The sequence below is a fragment of the Nerophis lumbriciformis genome, linkage group LG22, assembly GCF_033978685.3.
Source record: "Nerophis lumbriciformis linkage group LG22, RoL_Nlum_v2.1, whole genome shotgun sequence".
Classification (NCBI taxonomy): domain Eukaryota; kingdom Metazoa; phylum Chordata; class Actinopteri; order Syngnathiformes; family Syngnathidae; genus Nerophis; species Nerophis lumbriciformis.
Genome location: NC_084569.2, coordinates 26,002,465 through 26,018,051, shown reverse-complemented (window position 1 = coordinate 26,018,051; position 15,587 = coordinate 26,002,465). Strand labels below are relative to the sequence as shown.

Here is a 15,587-nt window from a genome sequence, read left to right as displayed (position 1 = left end):
TACTAACTTTAAGTCCTTTGTAACTTTGCAAATGTCATTTATCTAGAGATTGAACAATTTTGGTCCGAGTATTGATCCCTGAGGTACGCCACAAGATATTTTTAACTCTGTGGAAGTGTGTTCTCCTATCTTCACATATTGTTTCCTGTTGGTTAAGTAGCTTCTTACCAAGTTCAATACTAGTGGCCTTTTTTTATGAAGCAGCAGATTTTTTTGTAACTCCCTTGCCATCTCGCAGTCAACCGCTTTTTTTTCGATTGAGATTAACTGCGGGAGTCCATCGTCCAATCTCCGGCTTCGTTCATTGGCTGCCTTAAAAAAAATCCACCAATGACTTAAAGCACATTAAGAAAGGCGGGACTTCCGGTTGATGGTACGAGACGTAGTAAGGCCTCGCATGCGGTTTCGGAGTCACTGCTGCATTTAACCAATATTGAGGTAAGTTTCTCGCATGGGTCCTGTTTAATGAGAATGAGTTTGTTGTCTTTTATTACGTGTCTACAATTGTGTTCGAGATCGGTGTTGTTTATGAGCGAGGAAGGCACTTTAAATGGACAGAGACTTCCTTCATTCATTGTTTCTTGCTTCTATTCAGTGCGCTAGCATGTTGTGGCCTAGCCTAGCATCACTTAGCTTTACCGGCCCACCGTCTTTTACTTATTAGTTTGTTATAAATAAACCACACACTTTCTAGTTCATCCCTTTTATTTATTTAACTCTATTGCGTTCACTGTTAGTGATTTTACATACACCAGTCAGGGTTTTCGATAGCATATTTCTGGAAATAGCATGTTAGCTTGCCACGTTAGCTACGGTTACGCAACACAATAGCCAAGCTAGCCAGTTTGTTTAACCAATGAGTACTCTATAACTATACATATTATTCTGACTAACTTTTATTTAGAACCTGTAAATTAATTTGAAATTATGTAGTTACCTATGAATAAATAATTTAATCACGGACGGTTGAATATTAAGACTGTTGGCGTTAATGTTGCCATCTACTTAATCACTCTTAATAATCGTATATTATTTAAAACATTTATTGAACAACAAACATACATTTATAATTCACACAAACGTTAAGACACTTTCAACATCAAGGAAAGAATACAAAAGTAAATACAGAGAGTAATAATACATGTCCTTATTTTCCTTAGCGCAACTTTTGTAAACTCCTTCAGGATATACTGTCTATGAACTGTGTCCGGAAAATATTATTTCACTAAAACTGCCCTCATATTGCTCTGTAGACAAAATGGCTGAGACTGACGTCGATAATGAGTTGCTCGACTACGAAGATGACGATGAGCCCCAAGGAGCACCTGAGACTGCAGCCCCCGCCGGGAAGAAGGAGGTGAAGGGCTCTTATGTTTCTATCCACAGCTCTGGATTCAGGGATTTCCTACTCAAACCCGAGCTACTCCGCGCCATCATTGACTGTGGTTTTGAACATCCATCTGAAGGTAATGCATCAGGAATTATAAGACATGGTACTCGGATGTTTTATTTCTGGCAATTGCTGATATGCGTTAATCTATTTTTGTCCGCCTTTTCATACAGTCCAGCATGAATGCATCCCGCAAGCCATCCTAGGCATGGACATCCTTTGCCAAGCCAAGTCCGGTATGGGCAAGACTGCTGTGTTCGTACTGGCCACCCTTCAACAGATCGAACCAGTTGATGGACAGGTTAGTATCCATCTGATGTGGGCCTGGGCCTATAGTCAAACAATAAATGAAAACAAAGTCGATTACTTTGCTTGCTACAGTGTTGGCGCTAGGAATTTTCAAAACGGGGACCCCATCAAGTCATAAAAATGGGGTCCCACTTTTTGTAACTGTTTTGAAAACAAATGCTAAATGTATGAATTATCCTGTTATATCTCACATTCTATATTGTGTTTTGGAAAAAGGTTGTCATAAACTTTACTTAATTCATTAAAAAAATTATACAAAACAAAACAAATTTTTATGCATATGTAAATTTATTCAGTTATAAACATTCATTCACTTTTTTCTTTCCTTCATGGATCTAAACTTGACCGCTTTTCTATATTTTTATTTAATAAGTTGTAGATGTATTTATTTCAGTATAAAAGTGTAAAGTTTTTTGCTTCGGTCATGAAATTATGATAATCATGTGCCAGGGCATACATACATTATTTAACGCTTAAATCTCAAGAGTCTACATCAACTTCAGATCTATCTGTCAATTCTAAGTTTTTTTATGTTATTGTTTTCTTTGTTTTCTACCCTTTTGTCAAAGAAATCTGTTTTTTTATGGCAAACGCACAAAATATGCAAAATCTTACACAAAAAATATTTTTCGAGGTGGAATATTTGATGTGAAGTAATCGGAGCCTTAGATAGGTCGATAATTCATAAAAACATTGATTTTGATTCAATATTATGTTTTGAGCTATGACATTTAAAAAAAAAAGCTTTGTTTTATTAGGCTACATTGCAACTTTTCTCAATTACATTTCACCTGTAAGTTTTTTTTTATTCCACTTTTGTTATGTTTTTGTTTATTTTAACAGTATTTTTAGAATGTGCCATGGGCCTTTAAAACTTTAGCTGCGGGCCACACTTTTGACAGTAATACATTAACCCTTGTGTGGTGTTCGGGTCTGTGGGACCCGTTTTAATTTTTTGTTAAAAGAAAAATGATACAATTAATTTTTCAAACTGAGACTCACTGACTTTGGCTCATTTTCTGTGAAGAACATACAGTATATCAGAATACATATTCAATGACCACACGCCATACACCCCCCCTACACATTTCTATTACCGTATTTTCCGCACCATAAGGCGCCCTGGGTTAAAAGCCGCGCCTTCAATGAACGGCATATTTCAAAACTTTGTCCACCTATAAGCCGCCCGGTGTTGTAAGCCGCATCTAACTGCGCTAAAGGAATGTCAAAAAACAGTCAGATAGGTCAGTCAAACTTTAATAATATATTAAAAACCAGCGTTCTAACAACTCTGTCCCAAAATGTACGCAAATGTGCAATCACAAACATAGTAAAATTCAAAATAGTGCAGAGCAATAGCAACATAATGTTGCTCGAACGTTAATGTCACAACACACAAAATAAACATAACGCTCACTTTCTGAAGTTATTCTTCATTCATAAATCCCTCGAATTTTTCTCCTTCGGTGTCCGAATTGAAAAGTTGGGCGAATGTCGTCCGGCGCTGCCTCCCTGTCTTAGTGAAGGTGTGTTCGCCTTCGGTCATCCATTGTTCCCACGCAGTTAGCAGTCTAGCTTCGAATGCCCTGTTGACACCAATATCTAGCGGCTGGAGGTCTTTTGTCAATCCACCCGGAATGACGGCGAGTATTGAATTAAGCGCGTAAGCGTGTCTCTTAATGTGATGTTATGAGCTAGCAAATATAACAACTACACTACCCAGCATGCAACGATAGTGACGAGCATGCGCGGTAGCCCTGAGAAGCGTTGTTGTATGCTGGCAGTTAGAATGTGGTTATGAGCACGCTGTGAGTAAACGTTGAGAACTCAGTTAACACGCCTCGTCTGCATTATTTATAATTAGACAGACAACACACTTAATAGGAGCCATTTTGGGGTCTTTACATAAACACACAAATGGAAATGAAACGTCACATATCCCAGCATGCACCGCGTGCTTCTTCTTCTTCCGGGGCGGGTGGTTGCTTACAGTAGAAGAAGAAGCGCTTCCTGTTCTATGGGGGCGGGTGCTTACCTTGGCGGTTGCTTGCGTAGAAGAAGAAGCGCTTCCTGTTCTACCGGGAAAAAAGATGGCGGCTGTTTACCGAAGTTGCGAGATCGAAACTTTATGAAAATGAATCGTAATATTAATCCATATATAAAGCGCACCGGGTTAAAAGCCGCACTGTCAGCTTTTGAGTAAATTTGTGGTTTTTAGGTGCGGCTAATAGTGCGGAAAATACGGTACATATAAGATGTCCGGGTCCACTGGATATCGTAACGCAGTCAACATCTCTGCTTCAGTAAACAATGACAGTGATGACGTCACTGTCAGTGATGCTAACTTGTCAGCCACTTTTTCACGAGACTCCTTTTGAACACTCCTCGCACATTAACACCCTAAAAGGCACATATTTTCCCCTGTTTGTTGACCTGCAAAGTATGTTTTTGGGGTGGGGTTTGGTCGGGTGCTGGTTAGCTTGAAGCTAACAGCTAGCCTGTCTCTATCCTCGAACGATGTCGATGCAGCGTGAGATAAAAGTGAAGTTTCCATGGACTCACAACGACTAAAACAACTAATTTACTGGAGACATGGCACAGGATGAAGTTAAAAAGGTTGACGTTGCACTCACCTTAGTGTTTACCATGAAGGCTTTCTTTTGACAGCCCCTCGCGGTAAAGTTGTCCGACTGCAAACTGAGGCAGTATTTGTGATTGATAAACCTTGCGACGAGTCAAATTTTAAGAAATTGTACCGGAAAGTTTATTACTTTGAAGACGACCAGTAAAACGCAGTCCGTCGTCCGCAACACTTGGAGCATGGGCTCATTAAAGAAGCACAGAAAGTTTCATTTTGTGTGATTCAATCAAATAATGTGACAGAGATGGATTGACAGGAAGATTACAGAAAAAATGTCTGCCAAAAATCCAAACTTCAAAAATATGAGACTTATTATATAAGTAAAGAAGAGCAGGCAGCAGCTCTTATATTCTCATACTTTCTGTAACATCCAGCCAGTTTGTAAAATGTCTCACATTGAAGCTACATGGAGCCCAGAATGTTAAATTAAATGTTAGCAATAGTTCAGGGTTCCTCAAAAATCCATAAACTGCCATGAAAATGGTGGAAAAATGCACTTTTACGTGTTCAATATTTATTTAAATTACATTTTTGCTAACAGAGATGAGGCCATTTTATTTTTTATTCATTTAGAATAACTTGGTTATCTACCTTCCAAACACAATTATACAGTAATGTGAAAAAAGTTGATATCCTTTTTAAATGGTTATTTTAGGGCTGGGCGATATATCGATATACGCGATATATCACGGGTTTGTCTCTGTGTGATATAGAAAATGACTATATTGTGATATTCGAGTATACGTTCTCACGCAGTTGCTTTTAGCTGCGGACATTACACTGCAGGCTCTTCCCACTCCTTCTTGTCTGTCCTTCTCACAGACAGCGAGCGCACCTTCTTACATACGTCACATACTGTCACGTCATACGTCACATACGTATACGCCCTCGCGCAGCAGAGAGGTAGCAGCATGGCTAAAGTTAGCTGTGATGCGAGTGGTGATACGAGAGAAAGAAAATGCGAATCTGGTAACAAATGAAGGAAGAACTAATTCCCAAGAAAAACAGCACAGGGTCTGGCGTTGGTTTGGCTAGTATGTAGCATCATTTGAAAAGTCACCTGCTAGAGAATGTAGAGTGCTTTCTCCGCATGTCAACATCTCTGTTCGGTGCCACACGCCCACACCATCAAAATGCCGAGGCAAACATTTCCAGATCAACACCGTATGAAAAAAGTAGTCAACAACAAAAGAGATAACGTCCGCAGGAACCTACCACATAGCGAAGGATGTACACAATTTGATTTCTTATTAAGCAGCTCATTTTTATTTGACAGTTATTGAAATATCTTGTGTGACATCATGTACAAAAGTGCACTTTATTTGTTTTAAACTATTGTAGTGGCGTTCTGTACAAAAAGTGCACTTTAATTTAGTGTTGTTTTGATTTGTGTCATCTTAGAGACATTATGCACAAAAGTGCAGTAATAGTTTGTTTTTGCAATTTCTGTTTTGGAAATTATATTATTGTTTGTGCCACTGCTTAATAACTGTTAATAAAGACAGTGTTGATCAATTGACTTACTGGTAGTTGTGATTTCCCTCTCTGCATGAAAGTTTAAAATGAACATATATTAATGCAGTATGAACAAGAATGTTTTAATGTAGACACATAGAATCATCATACTGCTGTGATTATATGTATCAAGTGTTCATTCAAGACTTAGACTTAGTTCCTCCCATTTCTGTTCGAACATTGGGCGACGAGTCCCTTCCATTTGTTCCGGTCACTGGCGACCCTTCTTGCTCCATGACAGCTGACTCCCATCTCTCTCAGGTCTTCCTTGGCTGTTTGTCTCCACGTCTTCTTTGGCCGTCCTCTCTTCCTCTTTCCCCCTTCTGGCACCCAGTCCATTGCCACACTTGCCGGTCTCTCTCTTGGCAGTCGGAGTACGTGTCCAGCCACTCTCCTTCTCATGTCAGAGACTATGGTGCTACCCCTGCCCTTCTCATCACCTCTTCATTGGTGATGTGGTCTCTCCATGAGATCCTCAAGATGTACCGTATTTTCCGCACCATAAGGCGCCCTGGGTTAAAAGCCGCGCCTTCAATGAACGGCATATTTCAAAACTTTGTCCACCTATAAGCCGCCCGGTGTTGTAAGCCGCATCTAACTGCGCTAAAGGAATGTCAAAAAAACAGTCAGATAGGTCAGTCAAACTTTAATAATATATTAAAAACCAGCGTTCTAACAACTCTGTTCACTCCCAAAATGTACGCAAATGTGCAATCACAAACATACGTATATCAACATGGACAGAGCTGCGTGAAAAAAGCCACCCGGCCTCTTCGCGTAAACTTAAACTTACCTTAACCACTCGCTCATCTTTTCTTCATCCATCCCTTCGAGTTAGCTTTTATGATGACGCCGGCTGGAAAGGTCTCTTTTGGCAAGGTCTTCCTTTTGAATATCACCATGGGTGGAAGTTTCTGGCCATTAGCATGGCAAGCTAGAACCACAGTGAAGGATGACTTCTCATTCCCTGTGGTGCGAATATTCACCGTACGTGCTCCCGTTGTATCCACAGTGCGGTTCACAGGAATATCAGTTGCTGTGAAATAGTAATCCGTGTGCGGATGGAGAGATTGCGTCTTTTCATGAACCGGATCCCTGACGCTTAGTAGGAGCCATTTTGTGGTCTTTACAGATGTAAACACACAAAGGAAATGAAACGTACGGTATATCCGCGCGCTTTTTCTTCTTCTACGCGGGCGGGTGGTTGCTTACAGTAGAAGAAGAAGCGCTTCCTGTTCTATGGGGGCGGGTGCTTACCTTGGCGGTTGCTTGCGTAGAAGAAGAAGCGCTTCCTGTTCTACCGGGAAAAAAGATGGCGGCTGTTTACCGAAGTTGCGAGATCGAAACTTTATGAAAATGAATCGTAATATTAATCCATATATAAAGCGCACCGGGTTAAAAGCCGCACTGTCAGCTTTTGAGTAAATTTGTGGTTTTTGGGTGCGGCTAATAGTGCGGAAAATACGGTATCTGAGGCACCGTCGGTGGAAGACATCCAGCTTGTTAGTAATGCTTGATGTCTTCATCCACGTCTCACAGGCATAGGTCACTGTAGGGATGACCACTGACATTGACTTTGTGGACGTACTGATAGATTTTGATGACCAGATGTTCCGAAGGCGTTGGAAGTTTCCTGCAGCTTTTCCGAGACAGGGTTGCATCTTGTCTCCCGTACTGTTCATCATTGTCATAGACTTTGTCATGAGGAAGTCTGTCGTCGTAGCAAACCTCGGCATTAAGTGGGGAGGGGGCAGACTGGCAGATCTGACTCTGCTTAGCCATTCCTACGCTGCGCTCCAAAAATTGACCAACAATCTGCATGAGCAAGGGGAAAAAGTCGCCCTACGTATAAGCCAAAAGAAGACCAAGGCCATGACCGTCGCACAAGACCAAAACGTTCCACTGCTCACCGTAGGCGAAAATGGCATAGAGTACGTTGAGAACTTCACGTATCTTGGAAGCAACGTCTCAAACACTGGAGACGCAGAAAAGGATGTTCATTCAAGGCTAAGGCAAAATATCGAGATAAATATCGCGATACGGCCTAAAAATATCGAAATATTAAAAAAGGCCATATCGCCCAGCCCTAGGTTTTTACTTTCACGTAAAAACACTCCTTTTCAAGGTGTTTTTAAAATGTTGTGCTACTTCGTCCCGGTCAACTTCTTTTGTTTTCACTTTATTGCACTGTGCATGCAAGTTACGTTGAGGCCTGTGCATGTTTACATTGAAGTCTGATAAAAAGTACTTTTATTTGCAGTGTAAACGGTCAGATCTCAAAAAAATCTGATTTGGGCCACTTTGGCCTGCAGTGTAAACGTAGTCAAAGTTGTTTGAAGGGTATATTCCATGTAAAATTGTGGTGTTTTTGTGGGGTGCAAAGCAGCAATTAAAGGTTTGCTTATTTCAATGAGCGGCACTGTTTGGCGATGCCAGTTTTGAAAATACCAACTGTGTCACGGAACCATTGAAACTAGTTTCAATGGTTCCGTGACACACTGTACTTAAGGTTCAATAAGCTGGGGTACACACCCTGAAACTACCATGCCTGTGGAAGATTTCTACAACTCACCACCATTCCATGCACGTGCGGACTCAGTCTTAGAACGATTGTAACGTTATCACTCTTTGCAGATTAGAATCTGTCCAAATTGGTAACAGCTATTGAGAGTACTGGAGATTTTATTAATTTAGCAGGAGTCATTTAATCAAATGTTAGTATTTAATGAGCATTGGTTTCTTGAAATGGTGTTCATTCTTCTCAACTGGTATCTTTCAGGTGGCTGTATTGGTCATGTGCCACACACGAGAGCTGGCCTTCCAGATCAGCAAAGAGTACGAGCGCTTCTCCAAGTACATGCCGGCAGTCAAATCAGCAGTCTTTTTTGGTGGTATGCTCATCAAGAACGACGAGGAAGTCCTGAAAAAGAACTGCCCCCACATTGTCGTGGGAACGCCGGGTCGCATCCTGGCTCTCATCCAGAACAAGACCCTCAGTCTGAAGAACGTCAAACATTTTGTCCTGGATGAGTGTGACAAAATGTTGGAGCATCTAGGTATTTGTTGTAATTGTTGGATGTTTGGCGTTTACGCTGGAGCTCATTGGTGTACCGTCCTGTCTTTGCACAGACATGAGGTGTGACGTGCAGAACATCTTCAAGATCACTCCCCACGAAAAGCAGGTCATGATGTTCAGTGCCACACTGAGTAAGGACATCCGACCGGTCTGTCGCAAATTCATGCAGGATGTAAGTGGAATTTTTTTAAACAAGGCTTGCATGTTTGCTAGCAGTTGAAAGTAAAAGTCATCTATCTTAGCCCATGGAGGTGTTTGTGGATGACGAGACCAAACTGACGCTGCATGGCCTGCAGCAGTACTACTGCAAGCTGAAGGATAGCGAGAAGAATCGCAAACTTTTTGACCTGCTTGACGTGCTAGAATTCAACCAGGTAAACATTATATATGCTATTTATGGGGAAGATCTGACATTAGGGCCCTTTTCCACCCAAAGTCCAGAAACTTGCGCTTCCACTGCATTTTACAGTTTAGGGTTGTTTTCTGCAAATCAGTAGATTCATCACGATTGGAACGTGGACTTTTTTGAATGAATGGACAAATGTCTCTTATTTACGTATGTTCAAGGACTACAGACAGTTCTCAAATGCAGATCTAGCGTGGACACACAGAGGAGGAGAGAGCATGCTAACCGTGGCGCTAAGCTAGCTTGAATGAAATGGTGAAACAACAAAATAATACTTTGTATATTTCAACAGAAGCCTAACTGTGTTAATAACAGAGTAGCAAACTAAGAAGAAATGAGCAAGTAGATGAATAAATCAGAGACAATATCATCGCCTGAAAGAAACCTTTACAGTGAAAAATAAACCGACAAAGGTTTGTGGCGACTGCGGGCGAAGAACATTCTGTGGGTTTAGAATGCAAGAAAATTAAGCCACAGATTGATAGTCCCCTGACACCACACTTGGGAAAAACATGACACTTGAAGCAAATTCCAAAAGACTGGTTTGGAGGAAGTATGAAGGAAGGAAATGTTTTATACATTTATGCCTCCATGATTTGATTTGAACATTTTACACAGATCCCAAATACATAAACACATGTAAGAAAAGTTGGTTTTGCATATTGGGGCCCCTTTAATAATATGTTTATAATATATAATGGGGGTGTAACAATTCCTTGTAAATTTTGTTTGATAGTTTTGGTTGTGATATACGATTCAGGGAAAAAGCTATTTAAAAAAAAAAAATTAAATTATACAATCCCAAACAATTCAGTAAATTGACATTTATTCCCTAACTTTATCTAAAAAAATCAAGCAGTGTGACCGTGAAATAAATAGTGGATATTTAACCGTTCAAGCAATTTTCAATCAATGTACAGTGTACAACATTTTAAGAGAAGATTCCTCTGCTAAATAATGTTCCTTGACGCTGCCATACAGTATCTTTTCTCCACCCTGGCTTGCCATTGAAGGACAGCACCTCTGTTGATGTTGTTGGTCCTTAGACTCCTTCATCCATCTTCTATTTCTTTGTTTCTCATCAAACGACTTCTCCTAGTGTTCCGGGAGTCTCCATCACTTCCATTGTCTTCTGTGGTTTAAAGTTGTTTGCAGTGGTTTTGTAGCTGGTAGTGCATACGTTGACAGTGAAGGAGAGACAGTTGAAGATACAAACCCAGGGAGTCAAAACACATGTACAAGAGCTGTTGTTGGCCACAACTCGCGTTTAGACACTCAGCACACAGACACCCAAACTCTCGCGGGACTCTGTTCACTTGTGTGTAGCATTTGGGTCACACACATCAGCACCACCTCTTAAAGGTACACACACACTATTGTCTTGTGGTGTTCACCTTTTGTTCTGACCTTTCTCGACTCTGACCTTTCTCGACCACCGTATGTATCTGCCACTTTTTTTTGATGGCACCACAGACAGGAAAATAGACTTAACGTTTAGTTCTAAACTTCATATAAAGTCTTGACGTTTTTAAGTCCAATGGTTTCCTTTTTCTAGTATCGATAAAATCGATTGACATTCTTTTAAAACAATCTCGGATCGATACATATCTCTTGAAAGGTAAACTTGCCGAGCACAGATCAATACACTTTAAATGTAGGAATATAAATCGATATAGCAAACAAGTGTTACACCTTTAATATATAATCTCGGGGTTCCCCTGGATTGCAACCATATAGTGGCGGGGGAATGAGGCGTGGTCAATATGACATAATCATTTTGATTTGCAATTATGCATGTATTTTCTTTTAAAAAGACTTGTAATGTTTTATGTCAATTTAAAACAAATATTAGTTATTAATAGGGCTGCAACAACTAATCGATTATACAAATAGTTGGCGATTAATTTAGTCATTGATTCGTTGGATCTATGCTATGCGCACGTCCTGAGGCTACGTTTTTTTAATTTTATTTTTGTATAAATAAACCTTTATTTATAAACTGCAACATTTACAAACAGCTGAGAAACAATAATCAAAGTAAGTACAAAAACGGTACAAAACAGCGCCAGGGGGGTGCTGAGGCTACGTCTCATGAGGTGGCTGTAAGCCAGCCAATGATGTGTCATGTGCAGCTCACGTGACGAGGAGGAGATTTTTTTTAAGGAAGCGAAGCAGCAACTATTGTGTATTAACTTCCAGAGTGTTAGGAACTTCTTGGAGAGTGCATTTTCTGTGTTGTTTTGAGTCGCAACAGGCATTCATGAGTTCAGCTTTTTTGTAACTAACGTTAACGTTATCCCTTTGTTGCAACGCGGGGCTGATAATGTGTCTCCGGCACATTTGACTCCGTTTTGAGAGAGAAAACGCACGGTTCCCAATTTCGAAATAAACGTAACGAACAGAAATATCTCAGGTTGGTTTCATAATGGATCAATGTAGCCGGGCCGATAAAGCTATATAAATCTAATATGAGTGACGCTTTAGTATAACTAAACGTTATGAAGGTGCTGGAATATTTCATGCTATTATTCAGAGGCAGCCTAAAATTAATCCTTTATTATTCACAACAGAAACGTGTACAATATCTGATCCAGTTCTGATCTGATGAGTTACATTTGTGTGACATGTGGACCAGTGTAGCCACGGAAGCCTACCTCGGCAATACATGCCGTTACATTGGAGACGAATGGAACATGAAGTCAATCTGCCTTATGACCATGCCACTAGAGGAAAGACATTCAGCATCCGACATTGCAGAATGGTTGGAATAGGCAGTAGCCAGGTTTGAAATTCCCCCAAGCAAAATTATTGCTATTGTGCATGACAATGGTGCACTTTATTTAAAAAAAAACAAAAAACATTTTTGCAACATTTTCCTCGTTTTATTTGGCAAGTTGAAAGAACATGGTGCCAGTATGCTTTTTTTTTTCTCAATAAAATACTGGAAAGGATAGAAATGTAGTTTGTCTCTTTTATCCGATTACCTATTAATGGATTAATCGATTATCAAATTAGTTGTTAGTTGCAGCCCTAGTTATTAATATAACATTATTAATGAAATAAAGTTCTTATCAGAATCACAATCATCTTTAACACATTTGACTTGGTAGACCATGCTGTCTTTGTTCAATGCAGTTTCAATTGCTGCTTATTGTAAAAGTAACTCTTTATTCTGCCCTGCCTGAATGTTGTTTTATTTTGCCAAATATGTAAACAGTCCTTTGAATTAGATTTGGAAAAATATATGTATAAATGTGTTTTGTTGATATTTTTCACAATGTCACTGAAAGTAACCACACTAAAAGTCCATTATATATACACATGAAGTGCACATACATGTAGGAATCACCATAATATAAATTACAATACATTGGAAAAAAGCAATACAATTATGCAGGATGAAGGTTGAGTTCTAATACTGCTAACGTACAATGGACAAGCTAACTCATGTTAGCATGGCCAATCGCAGGGCACAGGTAGACAATCATTCATATCTATGGACAATTTGCAGTCTCCAATGAAGCGAACATGCATCTTTGGAATGTGGGAGGAAACCCACACACTCATGGGGACAAGTGCACACTCCACACGGCGATGTGCAAACGCAAGTTGGAAGGCGTAAAGTTAGACCTTATTGTCGGTCGTAATGGTAAAAGATGTAGAGTGGTTTACACTGGCTTGAACAAGAAATGCATTAATTAATTTAAAATAACTTTCTCTTCAACTTTCTCTCCTTACTTTTGCCGGGTGTCAACTACTTTAGGTGCGCCACCAACTGACGCGCTTCTAACAGGCCATTGAGATGCACCGTTTTGTTTTCAAAATAAAGCAATGAGGAACGATTTTATGATATTGGAGCTATTTTTTATTTATTTTATTTACTGTGGGCACTTCAGCAGTAAATAATACATGTCGTCGTTTATCACGTGGCAACAATATATCAGATTTACTATTAACATTGGCATTCTGTTGACTGGGGTTGAGACTAGTAGCTGCACACTGACTACTTTTACAGTTCTGACAAAATGAATACTGAATATTTGATTCACCTTGGTTCCTCCTCTCGTTCACGTGTCCTTCAATGAGCTGGCAGAGTCCCAGTTCTCCTCATGAAATGGACTAATTGAAACACTACAGCTAAGTCCAAAAAGTGCAAGATAGTTCCACTTACCGTATTTTTCGGACTATAAGTCGCTCCGGAGTACAAGTCGCACCGACCGAAAATGCATAATAAAGAAGGAAAAAAACATAAGTCGCACTAGAGTATAAGTCAAATTTTTGGGGGAAATTTATTTGATAAAACCCAACACCAAGGATAGACATTTAAAAGGCAATTTAAAATAAACAAAGAATAGTGAAGTACAGGCTGAATAAGTGTAAGTTATATGACGCATAAATAACCAACTGAGAATGTGCCTGGTATGTTAACATAACATATTATGGTAAGAGTCATTCAAATAACTATAACATATAGAACATGCTGTACGTTTACCAAACAATCTGTCACTCCTAATCGCTAAATCCGATGAAATCTTATACGTCTCGTCTTTTACGTGAATGAGCTAAATAATATTATTTGATATTTTACGGTAATGTGTTTCACACATAAGTCGCTCCTGAGTATAAGTCGCACCCCCGGCCAAACTATGGAAAAAAACTGCGACTTATCGTCCTAAAAATACGGTATCTGTGTTTTAAAGCACACTCAAGTTCCCGCAAGTCCAAAATTCCTATTGGTCTGTATTTCTGTTGTCAAAGTATCTTGTAAAATAACATAATACAAATACATTGTCCCCTCATACTCTAATAGAGTTTGAACACAAGTTTCAGAAACACCCTGACAGTGTTCCAACCAGTTAGCATTGACCGCTTCTCAAAAGTTCCTACGAGGAACAAAATGCGTTAGTTTTGTTGGAAAGGCAGGGGGTGGAAAATGGCCTAGTGAGTCCAAGTGATTATAAAAGGTTGTACATTGCAAGTTAAAACATAAATGGTATGAAAAAGGTGGTTTAGTTACTATTGCTTGTGTGTAGTAACCTTGTCCTGCCTCCAGGTGGTGATCTTTGTCAAGTCCATTCAGCGCTGCATCGCTCTGTCTCAACTTTTGGTGGAGCAAAACTTCCCTGCCATTGCCATCCACAGGGGAATGGCTCAGGAAGAGAGGTAAGCACTCCCAGCTGTGGGCGTGAATTCAACACATTGTTGCCTTCTAAGCTCACGCCAGCTGTGCTCGTCTCACTGTGCTCCCTTTGTGCCTCAAGGCTGTCTCGCTACCAGCAGTTCAAAGACTTCCAACGGCGCATTTTGGTGGCCACCAACCTCTTCGGCCGAGGGATGGACATCGAGCGGGTCAACATCGTCTTCAACTATGACATGCCGGAAGATTCCGACACCTACTTGCACAGAGTGAGACATGTTGTAGAGCAGGGTCAAAGGTCATTGCTTCACACCTGCACTGTCTGCTCATCAGGTTGCCCGCGCTGGCAGGTTTGGCACCAAAGGCCTGGCTGTAACCTTTGTGTCCGACGAGACTGACGCCAAGACTTTGAACGACGTGCAGGACCGCTTCGAGGTCAACGTGGCCGAGCTGCCCGACGAAATCGACATCTCCTCTTACAGTACGACCCTTGCCTTTTCTAATTAGTCGCTCTGCTGTCATCACCTGTCATTATGCTGCCTTTAAGAGAGATAATCGCCTGCTGTTATTTCGTTAGTCAATTTGGGACCACAGTTGGCAGAGCAAGTTGAAAGGACTGCTGAGAAGTTGGAATGTTCAGCTGTTGTTGAGATCTGACGTCTGCTCTTTTCTGTCCCACTCTAGTTGAGCAGTCCAGATGAACTTCCCAGCCTCCTCTGTGATTCCTGTACTTGGACGTAGATGTACTTTGCTCTTTATTTGAAAGCTCCACACGCTCCCTTTCTCCACCAAACCTTTTATCTTCATTGTTTTGGGGGACTTATGATTGCTTTTATTTGTCTTTTATGGTTTTTGTTCATTGGAATTAAAAACTTTTTATAAAATATCATTGCACTCTTTTGCTTTTTGTTTTCAATACCACTCCGAGCAGGACATGTTTACCACTGTTTAATATGTACAGTTGGTTTTCATGTTTAAAAAGATCAGATGAAAACCAAGACCGTTGTTCCCATCCAAAACATGGTAAATCCAATTGTCCCGGAAAATGGACATGAAAGACATTTTATAGAGCATAAATATAGTTTTACATGCAAACAAACATTTCACTAGGTT

The 15,587-nt window shown here is 40.2% G+C and overlaps 1 protein-coding gene across 1 annotated transcript; it reads left to right on the top strand.

Moving 5' to 3' along the window:
• Nucleotides 1–302: 302 nt before the first annotated feature.
• On the top strand, nt 303–15,360 carry LOC133615167 (ATP-dependent RNA helicase DDX39A). The gene is made up of 10 exons (XM_061973548.1): nt 303–438; nt 1,254–1,466; nt 1,564–1,691; nt 8,635–8,911; nt 8,985–9,103; nt 9,174–9,305; nt 14,391–14,500; nt 14,599–14,743; nt 14,808–14,955; nt 15,159–15,360. Exons 2-10 carry the CDS (start codon nt 1,259–1,261, stop codon nt 15,173–15,175), a joined length of 1,284 nt encoding a protein of 427 aa, XP_061829532.1. The 5' UTR covers nt 303–438; nt 1,254–1,258; the 3' UTR covers nt 15,176–15,360.
• Nucleotides 15,361–15,587: the final 227 nt, after the last annotated feature.